The sequence below is a fragment of the Myripristis murdjan genome, chromosome 16 (genome assembly GCF_902150065.1).
Source record: "Myripristis murdjan chromosome 16, fMyrMur1.1, whole genome shotgun sequence".
NCBI classification, from domain to species: Eukaryota; Metazoa; Chordata; class Actinopteri; order Holocentriformes; family Holocentridae; genus Myripristis; species Myripristis murdjan.
In genome coordinates this window covers 4,954,121-4,972,500 of record NC_043995.1, presented here as the reverse complement: position 1 = coordinate 4,972,500, position 18,380 = coordinate 4,954,121, and the positions used below count along the sequence as shown (strand labels likewise).

Below are 18,380 nucleotides of genomic sequence, written 5' to 3'. Positions count from 1 at the left end.
TTGGTAGATGATGAGATAGAACTAAGTAGTGAAAATATAATCTACGTATTCAACTGTGTTCACCAACTCATTAAGGCTGATCATATTTTCAATCTGTGATGTAACACTGCAGCAAAGATCCATAAATGTTAAAAGCAGAATGAGTAGAATTTGTCAGTTAAGCATAACATTCAGTGTTGGCCCCCTCTTCCTTGGCTATGGAAACTACTCCGTCGCAGTCCTAGGAAAAAAAATTGGCCCACCAACACCTACCTGTCCAATAGAGAGCAGGCCAACACCGCATTGCTCTTCACGATGTTTGTAGCTTCCTATTGGATGTGGTGCTATCGATCTGGCACTGCGCACTGTGATTGGCTGGCGGCTACACACCCACTACCCAAACACTGATGTCCAGAAGAGTCCCAAGCTCTGCAAAACAAGAAAATCCAGGCAGAGGACAGGGTCTCTGCAGACACACACACCAACACACACTGCTAGTGGCTCAGAGGTGATGATTGAGAGGGATTATTTTTGTAAGAGTATATACATTGTTTTTTTTGTTTTTTTTTGTTTGTTTGTTTGTTTGTTTTTGGGGGGGGTCTTGCTGTGCACAGGAATGGGTTGTAATGGATGGGGGCAACATCAGCGATCCAACTGCTTGCCAGCGGGATCAGTCCAAAGCAGGGAAAATGACTCAACAAAGTCAGTCATATAATAATAACCCATTAGCTTACAGCCTGGAATGATTTGGACAGAGATAACTGGTTGTCATGGAAATAGCCAGGGCTCAGTGGAGGTAATGGGCCCAACACAGCATGGATTATCCATCACAGCAACTCAAGGGAGGAGCTGTTGTGGATTTATGTCTCTTTGTTGAGGGAAACATGCAGATATTGCTCATCATATTAACTTCACTGACAGGACAGCTAGGAATCAAGATGTCCTCAATTACTGTAAGAACAACAACCACGAGAATCAGAGGGTGTTCTTTTGTCAGCACTTCCACTCCCAGACAATGACTGATGGTGAATTATGAGTGTAAAGCAGGCAAGTCTTAATTTTTATAAAGACACAGCATCATCTAACGTGCATTTTACTGTAAATGTGTCTGATTGCAAATTGTCCATGTTTTGGTGGATGTTTACCCTGACAGAAGTTCTTCACACATTTCTCGAGTGCCTGGCACACACATACTATACAGAAGTTACTGTGGAAATTCAATCTGAGAAAAGGAACAACATTGCACTAGAGATCAGTTGTGTAATTACCGGTGTACGATATTTGTAATGAGCACAATGAGCTCATCGTGTCTGGTGAAATAAAAGAAGAAAATGGAAATTATCCTCCGGCCTACAGGAAAACCCAATGATTACATACACCTTTGCAGTTGTCGCAAATTTCCTAGCAACTGTGGAGGTCCACTAAAGAACTATCCATGTGCAAATAATAGATAAATATATAGCAACTACATTAGGCGGTGTTAGTCTTTGAGCCAAATCCAAACATGCATACTTTTTTGAAAGAAATTTTAATTTTTAGCTCCCCAAATTATTTGGGGATCACTTCACCTGAGGAAACTCCTCCAAACCTTATGGTAAAAGACTGTAAACTGCATCACCCAATATTGGCCATTTGCACAGCCAAATTTTTTCAACACAAAGATAATCTGACATTGATGAAATGATAAGCTCCCAGTCAAAAACTGCATGGGGAATAACTATGTCAGTCAATTCTGTTGAAAAAGGGTCTGTGTGCAGATTAAAGACCACTGGGCATGTCTTTAAAGGGCCATGCCAGTGATTTTGAATGTTTGCCCCATTTACTACAATTTATCCACATTTCACATTGCAACAAGCCACTCTGCAAATCATGTGATCACGAAATACCAGAAAAACACAGAGATCTGAGGTTTTACTACATCATACATACGTCAGCTTATGACATATGTATGTATGTGATTGGACATGGACTGCAACTTCTACAAATATGATTGCCACAAAACCAGAATGTCAAAACTGAATGGTTACGCCTGCAAGATTTTTTTTTTTTTCTCAGAGAGCTGTTGTTAAGACACCTGATTTGTTCTTCACCTGTTTCACACGTTACAAACTGAGGGTCTTGCTGGGATGTTTGTCCCCAAAATACACAGTGGAACACACATAAGCGACGACGACACTTGACAGAGCGGAGCAACACAAAGACCTGTGGCTCTGCTGTGTCGGCAGGTTCCCTTAGATGACAGAGAAAAACAGGCAAGCCAGCTGAGGCAACGTCACCCTGCATCTCTGCATTCATTCAAACAGGATGTCAGTGTGTTGCATTTAAAAATGAGAAGCCTATCGTTTTTCTAATGCCGAATAAATGCATGTTAAGTTTCCCTGGGGTTACTGACATTGTGGTTAAACAAAGCTACCCCCAACAAAAGGGGACTTTGGCTTGAGCTACTGGACCTGCATTTTCAGACTGGTATCTCAGCACAGTAACTGATGACCTCAGAAAACAGCCTGATGATGGATATTAAGTATTGCCTGGTTTCTCCTTTTAGATTTAATCAAGTAGAGTGGGGAAAAAGATGTGATAGCATCACATACAGAGAGACAAACCAGGGTAAGAAATAGGCCCACAAAACATTCACACACACATACGGAAGGGTTTGGCTGATAACGGCTTTTGGAGGCTAGAGCTGGTAACCATATGTTTTCTTGGATTTAAAGTACAAATACCTGACTTTTTGCACAAATTCTCAGTTATTTTAAGTTTTGTTTTGTTTTGTTGTTGTTGTTTTTTCAAGACATAATAATTCTCCAAAAGAACAAATATTTAATGTTTCCCCTGTGCTTTTGTCAGAGTAGGAAAGTCTCAGTCTGAGACAACATGTAGAGGTTCTCAACTGGTGGATCACAGTCCAAAAGTGGGTTGATTCTAAGCTTGTGGGTCCAAAAAAAAAAAAAAAAAAGAAAGAAAGAAAGAAAGAAAGAAAGAAAAAGAAAAAAATCGATACAAAAAACCTTTTACAGGAAAAAAATATGGGAAATAAATATGTAGGGGAGAGTGGGGTAAATAGTGCCAATTTTTACTTAAAGTGCCTTTAAAGAGAGGGGATTACAGTAATGCCTCCAACTAAAATATGCACGTATAGTTTAAGATGTTGTGCATCCCTGGGAACAATCACTTTGGATCTTATATAAACTGTTTGAGAAATATAGCTTTCGGAAAAAAAGTGGTTTTGTGGCACAACTTGCCCCTGGTGTGGGGTAAATTGTGCCATTAGAGAGAATACACTGGGGTAAATTGTGCCATTGATAATTGAAGTAAAACAGATCATTTTAATCTCACAAATGATAATGCTATATAAAAGCAAAACAAATTCAATACAAAATTTTTTTTTTTTTAACATTTATTTATTATTTTAACAAGATCACAGGCCACTTTTCTATAACAAGGTCTAGCGCCACATGAACACATACCCAGAACAAAATAAAAATTCCAAAATGAGCACCTGAAAATCATCTTCACCTGAATCTGAATAGTTTTAGTGATCAAAAGTAAGAAGACAATGTACAATAACAATAAAATACAATAAAGTAATATATAGTATATAATCACAAGTTGCCACTGGCACAACTTACCCCAAGGCCCTTTGGCACAAATTACCCCAAGCCCACCATTTTGAAAAAAATGCATCCCCCAGCTGTTTTGAGCTAACATCATGCTAACTGTATAGACTCATGGTGTAGCTTACTAAAGTACTAAAACCTGTGTGAACTGTTTTCAAAGTTTTCTATAATTGTTCAAACACAGCAATCAAAAAACCTTGATCATGGAAATTTTACTTTGGAGGGCAAAAAAATGTTTTTTGAACTTAAATGTGCTTACCTCTCAAGCCATGTGTCTCCCTTCTTTGCAGGATGAGTGAAATGGATGCCTCTTCAAAAATATGTGGTCACATGACCAACTTCTACTATGGTTTTCTAGATAACAGGGGTGGCACTACTTGCCCCTTGGCACAAATTACCCCCCTCTCCCCTACTATAAAAATAAAAATTAAAAAATTAAACATCAATACTTTTGCCCAAGAAATTGGTGCTGAAAAAGATTATACAGTGTTTGACTGTGTATGCTCTTTAAGATGACACCAGAAAAGGGGCATCTTCATTGGTCAAAGCATTGACTTTTACATATTTTTGAATAAATAAATAAATAAATAATAAATAAATAAATAATAAAGGGAATTTCATTAAGGTTTCAGAAAGTTAGCAGTGTATTACAGTAAAGCATTGTGGATTTACTGCACTTTGAATTTAGCAAAATTAAATTGACTGGCTCTTAAATTAGCTGATGTGGAGCACGACTGAATGAGGAACATGGACCCTTAGGAAACACCAGCTGATACCGATCTAGACCATCCTGGGACACAACTCTCCATGGAAACTGATAAAATACTAATGAAACATATTCATGTACACCTAATTAAGAATCTAATCTGAAGCTCCTCCTTTAGAAAATGTATTCAGTTATAGGTGGACAATGCAGACTGAAATATGTCAAGTTTTAACTGAAAAGCGATATACGTTGGTGATTTCCTAAATCAGTCAAACCCTAACACAAATACACGCACTTAAATTGCAAGCTTACTTGTTGCTGCTGTGTGACTGCATGCTGTGTTGCTGGCGCTCACTTACACTGACTGCTGGAGATAATCAAAAGGGTGTCATTTTCCAAGTGAGAACACTTTCAAGCCTCAGTACATTGACAGACTTTTTCATTTCCCCCTTTACCCAAGGGTCAATGAATGGCTTAATCCCAGGAAAGCATTATGCTAATGTTCATATTTGTCCTGCTCCATCTCTGCCACAGCAAATTAACATGTAGGCCCCATTAGATTCAGGGGTACTTATAAGACAGATCATGTGTGTGTGTCTGAAAAAGCACTTCTGCTCACACTCTTATGAGACAGCATCGTCAGAGAGTCTAATCGTCTTAGTGAAAGCCAGCCACACAAACTCAGTGTTCTTGACAGAAATAGGAGGAAAGCAGCAGTGCCTTGGAAAGGTTGCATGTAGGTAATGGTTGAGTCATAGCAAGGTAATGCATGGGGCAGTACATGCATTTTAATTTTTGTAATGACGCATTATGCCTTGGGCATGAGAAACTACTGTTTTTGACTGGATTTTATCATACATTCACATTCACAAAAACTCTCCATGCATTGTCTCATTCAGAATTCTGCGCAAAAAGATGTGATAAGTATCAAAACTTTAAATTTCTAATTACAGTGTTATAATTTGTGAAGTGGAATTTTCCAAATGCAATCATGCATCCCCTAAATTTTGGATAATATGATTGTGTAATCAAGAATTTGGAGCATTCATCCGCCAAAAAAAATAGTCATTCAGCAGAGCTCACCCTGCTTTGAACACTTCAAATGCACAGGAAGCCCTGAGCTGCAGAGCCCCATCACAGTTCAGTCAGCCTTGAATGCATCTCTTTAATATAGAAGAGCCCCATCTAGTGGAAGATATTAATCCTCATGCATTAATAAATGGTGGACCAGAGAACACAGGGCTGCTGTGAAAGCTGCAGGGGCCAAAATGGAAAGCAACAATTCACAATTGCAACACTATAACATGTTGAAGTTAAAGTGTAGCTGAGGAGAATGATTAAAGTGGATTATAGTATGATAAGGGTGTACAAAACAGCACAACACAATGAGAGAGCGATTACTGAAAAATATGTATGATGGGAAAACACAACAATAGCATATACAGAATCAGTGAAGTCAAAAATGTAAAACTAAATAAATAAATATACAAATAAATATATCACAAGACAAAGATGAGCATATGAAGAAAAATAAATGTGAGCAGGTATATGTGTGCAAAATGCATGTATATGAGAGCATGAACTCAAACATTTATGCTTTCATAATAACCTTTTTGTCATTCTGTTTTATATTATATATTTGTCTTCAAGAGGTTTTGTTCTCTTTTGTTGTCTGACCTTTGAATCGCATATGCTGACCATTTAAATGTTACATTCAATCTAATCCTGTCTACATTTAATGCTGTTTTGATGTGAGTGTGTGTTTGGCCCTGAGCTGAGCTTGAACTCACTGAACATTCACTCTCTGACCTTGCAGGAGCAGAAACCATTGAATTCTTCCATATTACCACCCTTGCCTATATGCTTTCAGCTCTGTTGCCATCGCTGCAGGCAGAGCACGCTGAAATCACCACCCAACTAATTTCCTGACACAGCTGAGTCCAACCTGACACAAAGCAACATATATTCAATGCAGGGGCAAAAAGTAGCATGTATTGTGGCACCGAAACAATCACTGTCTGCACTCATTGCCTGAAGTGTGCCAGTGCTGCAGCAACATGCTACAAGAATCCAGGAAAAACACAGATGCTTGACATCAAAGGTTGGACTCATATTATAGATAGAGCTCAACTCCAAACAAAACAACATATTCTTGATTATTAATTTGCCATGACATGACTGAGAAAAGAGAAGAGAAGAGAAGAGAAGAGAAGAGAAGGTGAGGCGATATGCATAGTACAGCTAATCTAGGTGACATATGTTATTATATTTTCTTGTTGGTTGTTCAGCATTTGAATCCCATGTGATACTTGGCAGTGTACATGTGACCCTCCCTCACCAACCTCTGTCTCAACTCCTGCTCTGAGTAAGAATCTAAGTTCAGAAAACATGTCTGTTAACTAAGGGTAAAAACCAGCACTCACACATCTTAGCTGGCTGAATGATCTGGACCAGCAGTACAAAATCACACCACTGACCGGTTTGGATTAGAGGCTGGAGTCAGTTGGTATCTGACGATACAATACTATCACAATATTTTACCCATGATAACACCAGCATCAGGATACAGGCGTTTCTGTGATACACGATTTATTGTAAGATAATCATCTGTGATACATCTATGACACAATAACTGTAACTCAAGAAGAAAAAATACACTGGAAAAGGCAGATTATTTTTTCCAATAAGCAGGAATAAATCATGTATCTCAGTGTATAAAATTTGCACAGACTGCAACACATACATGACACAACAGCTCCAATTTAAATACCTAAAGAAAGGGAAAATGTTCACCTCATAGGAACTCAAATGTGGACTCCCTGGAAGAAGAGACATTGTGTCTCAATGGGACCTTCCTGGTAAAATAAAGGATAAATAAAATGTGCTATTTGTAAAAATTAAATTGAAAACTCAAATACATTGCTCATTGCTTGATAATGTATCACAAGTATTGTGATATATCAATAATTTTGTCCCACCCCTGGTTTGATTACTTGAATCTTATTTCCCTCTCATTAATAGGGACGAGACTGGAGCAAAATTACACTTTGTTATAAAATCCCAAATCATATCACAGTCCAGCTACATTGCAAATTGGCTGATAATAATCTTTTCCTCAACCACACCTAATTCCAACAGGAATTTCTGACTGTACCCAAACAAATGGCTTCAGCAAAGTGGAGAACAATACAAGTCCAGATCTTTGCCCCAGTGTTCCTTGGGAGGTGGTATAGGCTACTGGCTACTGACGTTAGCATGGCACAGCCCAGCCCCTGCTAAAATTCGAGGAAAAGTCGAGGCGCGCATAAATGCGGAGCTGACCGGCGCGGTGCGCTGACGCATCAGGTGCGCATCGTGAGGACTCCAGGACGCACGACGGCAAAACGGAAAAACTGACTTGATAAATGTTGTTCAGATAACTTGACGGGGGCTGGGGGTTCTTAACCTTGTTATACCAAAGCAGAGGAGTTTAGTTCATGCAGAAACCCGCCTCAACCTATAATGGACACGCCATGAGACCTCTCCGCCCTGCAGCATTAATGGGACTTGCAGGGACGCGCATCCCCTGCATTTACGCACAGACATCCTGCCGGTGAATCCAACAAAGCACGAAGTTCGTCTGGAACAACGAAAACATGAACCTGTCAGATTATGTTTGTGAGCTCGAATTCCTCTTGGACGAGCCGTGGAACCTCAGCAGGCTCCATGAAAACGATCAGAAACTTTTATTCGGGATCGGCACGGATAATTTCATCACGCTGCTGGTTTTCGGGCTCATATTTACGCTCGGCGTGCTGGGGAACTCTATGGTGATCACCGTGCTGGCCCGGAGTAAACCAGGCAAGCCACGGAGCACCACCAACATTTTCATCCTCAACCTCAGCATAGCGGACCTCTCCTACCTGCTCTTCTGCATCCCGTTCCAGTCCACCATCTACATGATGCCGACGTGGGTGCTGGGCGCCTTCATTTGCAAATTTATCCATTATTTCTTCACCGTGTCCATGTTGGTCAGCATCTTCACCCTGTCTGCTATGTCCGTGGACCGCTACATCGCCATAGTCCACTCCAGAAAGTCCTCTTCTATCCGGGTGGCCAAGCACGCTTTCATCGGAGTGGTGGTCATTTGGATACTGTCTCTGGCCATGGCAGCGCCGGTGATGTATTACCAGAACATCTTTCACAGAGGAGAGAACCACACCTTTTGCTGGGAAGTGTGGCCAGATCAAAACCAGAAGAAAGTTTATGTGGTTTGCACGTTTGTTTTTGGCTACGTGTTGCCCCTGCTGCTCATTTCCTTCTGTTACGCAAAGGTAAGCACGAGCGGTTTCATTATCACACGGTTCATGATCTTCAAAAATAGGGAAAATGGATTTAATAATCCAAAGTATGTCTTACCTGTATTTCTTTGCTTACAGGTTTTAAATCACTTACATAAAAAACTAAGAAATATGTCCAAAAAGTCAGAGGCATCAAAGAAAAAGGTATGTATCAACCCAGGGTGATCCAACCTGTTGATTCAGGGCTTGGATGGTTACTTTGTATGTAATGAGGCTGCAAATCTCTGGTTAGAGACATGGTGAGCCTGATCACTGACAGTTACTGAATCAAACAGATGGGGTGCTCTGAAAACAACTGGCCCAGTTACTTGTTGAATAACTGTGGATTTACATAAATTTGCACTTGCCAGAATAACATCATTATGGGTTATGGTAACAAAATGAATGGTGTTAAATGCCTTGAGCCTAAATTTACATTATGGCAATACTGATAAATGATTGAGACACTGAGTTGGAGTAATGCACTTGCAGTTTTGCAAAGATGCAGCACTGTATAGCTTAATAAATCAAACCTTAAAAGAATCAAATACGAACATTTTGACCAAACCTGCTCAGTGATGGGCTTGCAGTCTGTCCAGGGTGTTTCCTTGCATGCCCCCTGCCCAGTGCATGCTGGGATAGGCTCTGGCATGATCCATAATAGGAATTAATGGATGTGGAAAATGAATGAATGAATGAATGAATAATGCATCACTGTTGATGAGGATGATGATGAGGATGATGAGGATGATGATTAGCATGGTGCAGGGTGTGCCTTTTTGATTAAAACAAGAGCTCATTAAGGAGGGTGAGGCACAGTTACATTGACTTACACATCATTCTGCACTGTCACACTCAGTCAATTTAGTGCACTTCAAAACCTCAGCAAAGTGGCCGAGGAAAGCAGTTTCCTCCTCTGTTTTCAGGGGTGACAAAGGAATGTGCAGCGTCAATACACAGAAAGTGAAATAGACGCTGCATTGTTCTTTCACAGTAAATTAAGTCAGTGCACTCGAGTCAAGTGGCCAAAAGAAAATAGCTGCCCTCCACCTTTCATTATTCATGGTCAAGGTCAATTGGTTCCCCAGAGTGCCAACAAAATGCTGCTGCCCACTTGACTATTTCAACCCTTCATTCGTTACTGCCAGTCAGTGGAGCAGCAGCGTTTGATAGAACAGCCTCTCATTATTAAACCAGGATGAGTGCTCACAAGGGTTAGACCAGTAATATGAGTTGGCCAATATCAAGGGTGTTGTTTTATTTATTTATTTATTTTTATTTTTTTGTTCCTTTATTACAATATATGAATCAGTCAGTGTGTTCATGTCTGATGCTTGTTTTTAACTTATAATAATAATAATAATAATAATTATTATTATTATTATTTGTTTGTTTCAACTGTCTGATGTGGTGGTTTAACCCTAAAGTAATTTAATTTCCATTGACTTTCCATTGGGTTTCAGTGGACAGTTCCAAACTCCCATCATGGTCTAAATGTGTTTTCAGTTTTTTGAGAACAAAATTCTGGGAGGGGACACTGAATGCTTGTACTTTTGTATAATATTGTAAGATTTTAAACATATCTGACATAAAACATCACCTCTAAGCAACTTCAGTCTAGAAAAATATAAATAATTAAGCCCTTAATTAAATCCCCAAAGTTCCCGCACAGAAACCTGGCCTGGAGATTAGAGGAAGAGGGGGGTTTGGTGACTTTGTGATTAGGTGGGTGTCCCCCAGACACTGATGCTTTATTGAATCAGGCTTAAATCAACAAAACAGTAAATTCTGATGGTATCCTGATAATTCAGTGGATCATTAGAATGCTATCGTTCACTTGTGAGTGCACCGTTGAGGTCAAAGCAGTGTACCGAGGGAACGTGAGAATGACTTTGACAGTTTTATGACAGAGGAGAAAGAGCTGGCAAACAGTGAATCCACAGTAAACCTAGCCTTTGCTGTATATCACTGCCTGGGTGATTATTATTAAACTGAACATAACGCTCAAAGAGACAGGCACAACAAATCTTCAGCAACCGCAACAACTGAGAAAGCATTTAAAATGGTGTAATGCTGCCATGTGTGACTATACATTTGCAGCTGCAACACAGAAGACAGCATAAATTACAAATTAGGGCTACAACAAAGAAGAGTAAGAAATTTCAGTGCAAGAGGAGTGATATCTCCTTAATCTACATGAATTCTGAGTAGCCAAAACCCAAAAGTGCAGAAGTGTTGAAAACTGAGGTACTTGCTACTAGGTGTGTCTAATTTAGTGAATTTGCATTGGTGGGACTTGGCTTATCTTGATTGCCACACAGTTGATAAAGCAAGTCTAATTAAAGGATTGTACCAAAATTTAAATCCAGAATTAATGTTTCTTCCTGCCCGTGTGTCCTCGTTTTGGCCTCGGTATGTGTTGTTGTTTTGCTGCGGCACAAGGAAATGATCATGGAGGAAAGGCACCTAAATAAATGACAACATATAGCCAGCCTGACAGCTTCCTTGTAGAATCAGTGGTGTGGTTTCAGATAATAAGCACGATGTCCATTCATTATGAAGGATATAGGTGCAGTAGGTTACTTGCACTGGATTTCTGTCATTTTTGCAGCACAGATGAATAAGTGGCTTATCCATTTTCCCCCCTGATGATCCAAAGTGCCTCTTGTTGGTGATCAGTTATTTCAAAGTGGTTATCAGCGGCTGACCTCCACTGATTTCAGGTTATGTTGAGTGTACAATTAAAAAAAAAAAAAAAAAAATTCTAGTGCATATTTTCTATAAAATGCAATGTTTGAACTCCCATGTTCATAAGTATTTGTGTAAAAGGCCATGAGCAGACTTCGTTATCCTAGCCTGCAGTTCTTAATTGAGTTCAGTTATCCTATTTTGTTAAACATACTGATTTACCATGAATGAATTTTCCTACTGCATGCATACATTTTTGTTAATACTATTGTTCTGATCATTAGTAGCCAACAAACAATATGAAGAACAAAGCAAACAAAGCTGTTATATTCAACTCCTGCAATAAGTTGTTAAAAGCATTCAGCTTCCTCATGTGTAGGTTGTGCCTGACAAGCACAGCCGCTGTGTTATTTCTCCTGGAATTAACAGCCTCCCACTGGTTCACTCCTACTTTACTAATCATGACAGTTTTTATGATTTCACTTGCTTGGTACAAAGCAAAAATTGCTGTAAATTACACATTTCAGCCACAAACAACTGTCAAACTCACCTGACTAAACGACACGCTATGGACAAAGTATTGGACCACCTGCACATCACACCTACAGGAGCTTTTCTGGCATCCCATTCTAAATCAGTAGGCATTAACATGGACTTGGTCCCCTTTTGCAGCGAGAACAGCTTCCACTCTTATGGGAATGCTTTTTACAAGATTTTGGAGTGTGTCTGTGGGAATTTTTGCCTGTTCATCCAGAAGAGCATTTGTGAGGTCAGACACTGATGTTGGACCAGAGGGCCTGGCTTGCAATCTCTGTTCGAGTTCATCCCAAAGGTGTTGGATGGGGTTGAGGTCAGGGCTCTGTGTGGGACAGTCAAGTTCTTCCACACCAAACTCACCAATCATGTCACACGAAAAGGACTTTCCCCAAACTGTTCCCACAAAGCTGGAAGCAGAGAATTGTCCAAAATGTCTTGGTGAGCTGAAGCATTAAGAGTTCCCTTCACTGGAACTGAAGGGCAGAGCCCAGAAAAACCAGCCCATAGTGTTATCCCTCCTCCACCAAACTTTACAGTCGGCACAATGCAGTCAGGCAGGGAACATTCTCCTGGCATTCACCAAACCCAGACTCATCCATCAGACTGTCACATAGAGGCGTGATTCAAATGTTTGTGAAGACCGACTGCATGGCTAGCTGCTGGATTTTATACACCTGTTGCCATAGGACTGAATGAAACACCTGAATTCAGCCATTAAGGGGTGTGGCCCAATACATTTGTCCATATAGTTATCATGGTTCCTCATGTTTTTCCCCTTGGTGGCTAGCTAGCCCAACACTTTGGTCACTTGTGTCATGACCAAGCCTCTCTTGTTGTGCAGCTTCCTGCAACAGTTGAAATGTTAGCAAACTGCCAGATGAATCAGGGGCCAGCAAAATAAAGGTTTAACACTCTATTTCTATTGATTTTGTCTGTTGTGCATACTGTGTGAAAAAATGAATAAGAATAAGAGGGTCCACAAACTAAAGGAGAAGATGCAAAACTGTAGTTTATAGTATTTTTATTTTATAATTTAATTAATAATATTTTAATAATATTTTATTTTTTTTGCATACTGCTTGAATCAGTTGCAATTGCATGTAAAATTCAACATATCCCTTTGAAACCCACACAGGCCTTGAAAATATTGTTTGTTTGTTTCTTATTTTTTTCTTAATTTTGTTTGTGTGTTTATTTAGCTATTTATTAGTAACTAAGTGTCATTTTAATTGTATTTTTTTCTTGGCGTTTTTTCTTTCTTTCTTTGGGGGGTTGCATTTTGTGGCATTTTTTTTATTTTTTTTGAAAGAAATCAAGTGATTTTGCTGAGGTTTCAGAGGAATAACCTGTAGTTTCTTTAGACTTTCCTCATCCTCATGTGAGCACTTTGCATGCCCCTTTGTCACGCGAGCCCTGACCCATGAAGCAGGCTTTTCACCACCTTGAATGACACAAATGAATAAAGTGCACAGGGGCAGTAACTGCAGAGGAACGCCAGACAAGCTGTTCTGATAAATGTTTCATCGTCAGTTTGTCTGCTCGCTGTTGGCCTTGGTGGCAGCTCACTGTAGCACAAGGCTTGTGAAAAGTGGTATCAGTGACAGCTGGCAGGAACAAGGTTACTCTCTGTGATGCTCTGAAATACAACTAACACAAACTTGTTATCAGGCTTAGGCACACACAGTGGCATGGAGACGTCCTCGTGAACTCAAACAATACTCTGCAAAAAAACACAGATGTTAAGTTTCCCCACTTTGCCCTGAAAAGGCCTTTAACAAACACTAACAACTGGATAAAATAAATCAGAATTAATATCTCTGACTTTTGGTTGAGAAGCATCTCGTGTCAAAGCCATTTTCAAGATTAATGCCCTTGCGAATGAGTCACAGAGTGAATTTGACTTGGCAGTCAATAATGTTTTCTAATGGACTCTCAGTGTAGAGTCAGAGGTTAAAAGCCACTAATAAGTGGGTTTAGCAGTTTCCTCTCAATAACAAGTCAGTCAGGCATACAGACAACACGCATGGCTAGTTATGGATAATTATGGGAACTAATCGTTTGCCACGTCTTCCTGAAGTTGCTCAAATTTATCACTAATAGCGTCTGTGAACTGAAGGATGGTTCATGCTTCAGAAACCTCTCAGCTTCTCAGCTTCTGACAGAGACGTTCATCGCAATTTAACTGCCCTGCTTAAAGAAGGATAAGTGAGGGAATCACTCCAGCTTCTCAGCTGCTTCTATAAAAAAAAAAAAAAAAAAAAAAAAAAAAATCTCCATCTTAACCAGAAATTTAGTCCCATATTCAGTCTTTAATTTTTCCACAACAAAGTAAAAAATCTATGGGATGAGATAATCCTACTTGCTTACAATGCATTATCACTTGTTCCAGGTACAACTTATAAATATATAAGGCAGATCAGCCCACTAGTATGAAAATGACACAAATTCTGGAAACACATTTATAAGCATTGGAAACAAGTGGGATTATCTCATCCCACTGACAGATTGTTTTCATGTGTTTGACGAACAACAAGATTTTTAACACTGAACATGAAACTAAATGACTTGTTAAGATAGACATTTTTTCCAGTGCATGATATTTCAACCCTGTCTCTCAGGAATTTGTGTAATATTCATGGCTATGGTTTAGGGATAAAAGCCACCTGGAAATTGGTCACGGAAAAGTTGGCTTTAGGCACCAAAACCAGCAACTGGACACAGTCTCAGTCCAAGAAAACAACACTGGTCTCGTCTCGGACTCAAACCCGTGGTGCCTGAGTCAAAGTCATGTTGATGGACCCATCCACTGCCCAACCTCTTCCTTACGCGGAATTTGTGGGCTCTTTATACTTCCTTATGATACATGGTATGGGCACAAAATATACTTCCAATTTAAATACATTACTTTTAAAGTCATGCTGACTTTCATGAAAAATACAGGCAATTTGTATCTGTGGACATGAATCTTAATTATACTTTTATGACTATATCCCAAACTGCCGTGAGACCACTCTGAATGTTTTGTTGTACATGAAAGGAAAATTCCATCCTCATGTGTACACATCAATATGTGATGTTCAGAGCATTTGAACAGTTACATTGTGATGAAATGTGTCATTGACTTTTTTGGTAGGACCACTTTTCCTGACAATGCTGCAAATACCTTTACCTCGGTTATACAGTCTCATTGAGGCTGAATAACTGAATAACTACTGTTGGCAAAGAAATTGTACAATGGCCACACTAGAAAGAATCCATTGCTCTTTGATTCTGAGGGACTGGCAACAAAATATGACATTCACCATTGATGTCCTGCTCCATTATAGTGGTGCTGGAAATAGCTCAATGGAACATCTAACGTTTGGCCCCTTTCCCCATGAAGTAAGAAAAATACACCACCATACAACAAAATAAACCCAGAAATACGAAGTACAGTATGTACTGTTCAGCATTTTTTTGTTTTTTTCTCAGCGTTGCAGAGTTTTAGGGGATTTTCTCTGAGGAGATAAGACACAAATTATAATTGTGGTTACTGTCCTATGCTCTCGCAATAAACTTTGACTGCACCACGTGAACACATGACTGAACCCTGACAAGGTAAAATGTTAAATAAGTGGAAGATGGAACACAAAGGTCACTGTAGTCTAAGTACTAAAACATGTTGACCGATGATGCTGAATTATTTAACACTAGCAGGCCAGTTAATAGCGTATGACTCCGCAGGGTTACAAGACCAGCCAGTCCGACTTGAGGAGAACAGATGAGAGCCATTCATATTGTTATTCTTTTCTTTGGTATTATTATTCTTATCTTTTCTCAAGTAATTCTGGTGTTTATATTGGGCTAATTTATGGCTCTCAAGGGTTTGAGGTGGAGTTGCGAATATTTTCTTGAGGCTATCCAAATAAATGATTTGCCCTCAACATCCTTCCACACTACAGCTGTGTGAACAGAGCTCTGGCCATGGTGTGTGAAAGTCAGGATGAGGCAGATATATGAGGCTGATATTGGCCTCTTATTATTATTTTCAGACATCTCGGTGTAGTTATTTGGCGCCTCATCTGCTCTCAACTGGCAAAAGAAACTGATGTAAGCGAGGAAATGTTCAAGATTTGGAATAAGCCGCTTCAAATTGCCCTGGAGTGAACACACCGTTAGTGTCATGCAAGAAAATGATATGATTGGTTGTTGACAGATTCAGAATAGTGAGGTTGTAAATAGTGTTGCCTCATTCCATGCCATCATCAATGTGTTACTCTGTCTGTGTGCCTCTGTCTTTACCTTGTAGCATGATTCATTTATCTTCCATAGCTCCCCTCCCTTGAATGTAATATAGCAGGGAAGTCTGCCACTATTTCCAATTAATTTCAGGCTGTTTAATATTTTCACACTTGTTTGTCTATTCCATTATGAGCTGATTAGCTTGGCAATAAACCCACTTGCTACACTGGAATTCGGTTGAGAAGCGCAGGAGATTAGACACTGTATAATTGGCTTTTTGTGACGATGCTTTCCAGCTGCATCATTTGTGCTTTATTTTACTGACAGTTTTGGCAAAAGAAATAACATCCATTGTTTTCTTCACAGACACTTTAGGAATATGGTTTGCCACAGCAGGCAAATTAAACCATTCAGGGATGCAGTAGGGACAAGTTCATAGTGTATATGTGAGTAAGTGGTATCAGACTGATGCAGGTTATCTAATAATAGGGCTTTCAAAAGGAAAAAAAAGCATTAAAAGACGCCGAATCTATTGCCATGTATATCTCAGTAATGCCAGCTACAGTACGTAAATTGTAACAATTCTGGGAGGATATTGGTGAGGCATGTGATGCCATAGTGCTGCAATCAGTCTCTGATTAGGTGTTCAGTGTCCCTCTCATCAGAAATAGATTGGATGTATTCAGTGGTTGCGTTTCCTTGCAGGGAGGATTCCACTCTTAATGTGCTGCTGATAACTGAATAATGGCATTAGGGAGGCTCAGTTCAAGGTTATCAAATGTTCATGTAAAAACCTTACAAGATGTTGGGGAAATTGAAAAAGTATGGTAATCTGGAATAATATTCAGCGTAGCTAATATAGTCAGTTTAAAAAAAAAAAATCTGAAAAAAAAAAAATAATAATAATTCAGAAAAATCCGCTGCGCCATGATTCTACATGTACACAGTCTCACATTGCTTATCGCCTTCATGCCCGGGGGAGACAGAGAAATGAGTCCCTGGAAAAAGGGAATATAAATGCAGTATAAAGCACATCACACACTGATGAAATTAATATAGATGATGTGTTTTTATCCGGTTAGTAGTGCGTTTGTTTTGGGTGGTTTTTCCATGGGACAATTTTAAGATATATATGACTATAGGCTACTGGGAGTTGATTATGCTTTTTTATATTGGTGTTTGAGAAGCCAGAAATGATTGCCCTGTTGGACTTAGTTGAATTCTAGCAAGAAGCTACAGCAAAATATGTTGTTTATTGATTATTGTTGTTGAAAGCTGAAGTAACAGTGAGATTGCTCTATGTGCAATTAGGAATGATGGGAGCCACATTCTTTTGGGATGCTAATGACTTTACCTCAGTCAACATAGAGTCTGCTGAAGTGCTAACATGCAGTGCCAGAATGACTGATGTCCACATGGATGACTTTGATGTCTGTGTTCTCAACACTTCATGGACAAGTTGACCAACAGAATGATCTTTCAAAAGCTTGTTGAATTCCTGTAACGTGGGTAACACTTGAACTGAAGTATGGTTTGCAGATGTTTTTGTCTTTGAATGCAACTGACTTCTCCGTTCCTCCTCTGTGAATCCCAGACTGCTCAGACGGTGCTGGTGGTGGTGGTGGTGTTCTGCCTGTCTTGGCTCCCCCATCACGTCGTCCACCTCTGGGTGGAGTTTGGGACCTTCCCGCTGAACCAGGCCTCCTTTGTGTTACGGGTGGCCGCCCACTGCCTGGCTTACAGCAACTCCTCCGTCAACCCGGTCATCTACGCCTTCCTGTCGGAGAACTTCAGGAAGGCTTACAAGCAGGTGTTTAAGTGCCAGATCGGTACGAGTGACTCGCCACTCAACGACATCAAGGAGATCCGCAGCAAGGCCGAAACCCCGCCTTCTACTAACTGCACCAATGTCTGACTGACAAGGTGGGGTGGTGATATGATAAAATAAATTATGGCAAAGTGTTACAGATATTCAATGTATCGTCAAACATGAGTGTTTGGGTGTGGATTTTCGGTGTTGGTAAGTATGGTTGCTCGGGTATCAGCTGGGTTACAGCTGCTCTGTTCCACATTAGCGCTGTTCACTACGCCTGGACTTGAGGAGCCACTGTGGCTGCTGGATGTAATCGCTCTCTATAATCTGTCATTTTTTCCCATCATACCAAGGGTCTGTGGATTGTGCCAACGAGGAAGGTGATACTCCCTCAGATGAAGGTAGTTTTGATTGTGGGCCCATGATGACAGGAATTATCTGATGGTACAAGTCAGTGTATGCAAAATATGAAACTCTTGTCCTTTCAGATTCTATTTAAA

The 18,380-nt window shown here is 39.9% G+C and overlaps 1 protein-coding gene across 1 annotated transcript; it reads left to right on the top strand.

Annotated features, from left to right (window-relative positions):
• Positions 1-7,937: 7,937 nt before the first annotated feature.
• On the top strand, positions 7,938-17,982 carry LOC115373929 (galanin receptor type 1). The gene is made up of 3 exons (XM_030072579.1): positions 7,938-8,615; positions 8,721-8,786; positions 17,662-17,982. The coding sequence occupies exons 1-3, from the start codon at positions 7,938-7,940 to the stop codon at positions 17,980-17,982; spliced, it is 1,065 nt and encodes a 354-aa protein (XP_029928439.1).
• Positions 17,983-18,380: the final 398 nt, after the last annotated feature.

What these genes read in the sequence shown, in the direction of transcription:
- LOC115373929 (XM_030072579.1), top strand. Translation starts at nt 7,938, where the DNA reads ATGAACCTGTCAGATTATGTTTGTGAGCTCGAATTCCTCTTGGACGAG. An exon ending in TTTCCTTCTGTTACGCAAAG is followed by an intron (nt 8,616 to 8,720) that starts GTAAGCACGAGC and finishes CTTTGCTTACAG; the next exon opens with GTTTTAAATCACTTACATAA. An exon ending in CAGAGGCATCAAAGAAAAAG is followed by an intron (nt 8,787 to 17,661) that starts GTATGTATCAAC and finishes TGTGAATCCCAG; the next exon opens with ACTGCTCAGACGGTGCTGGT.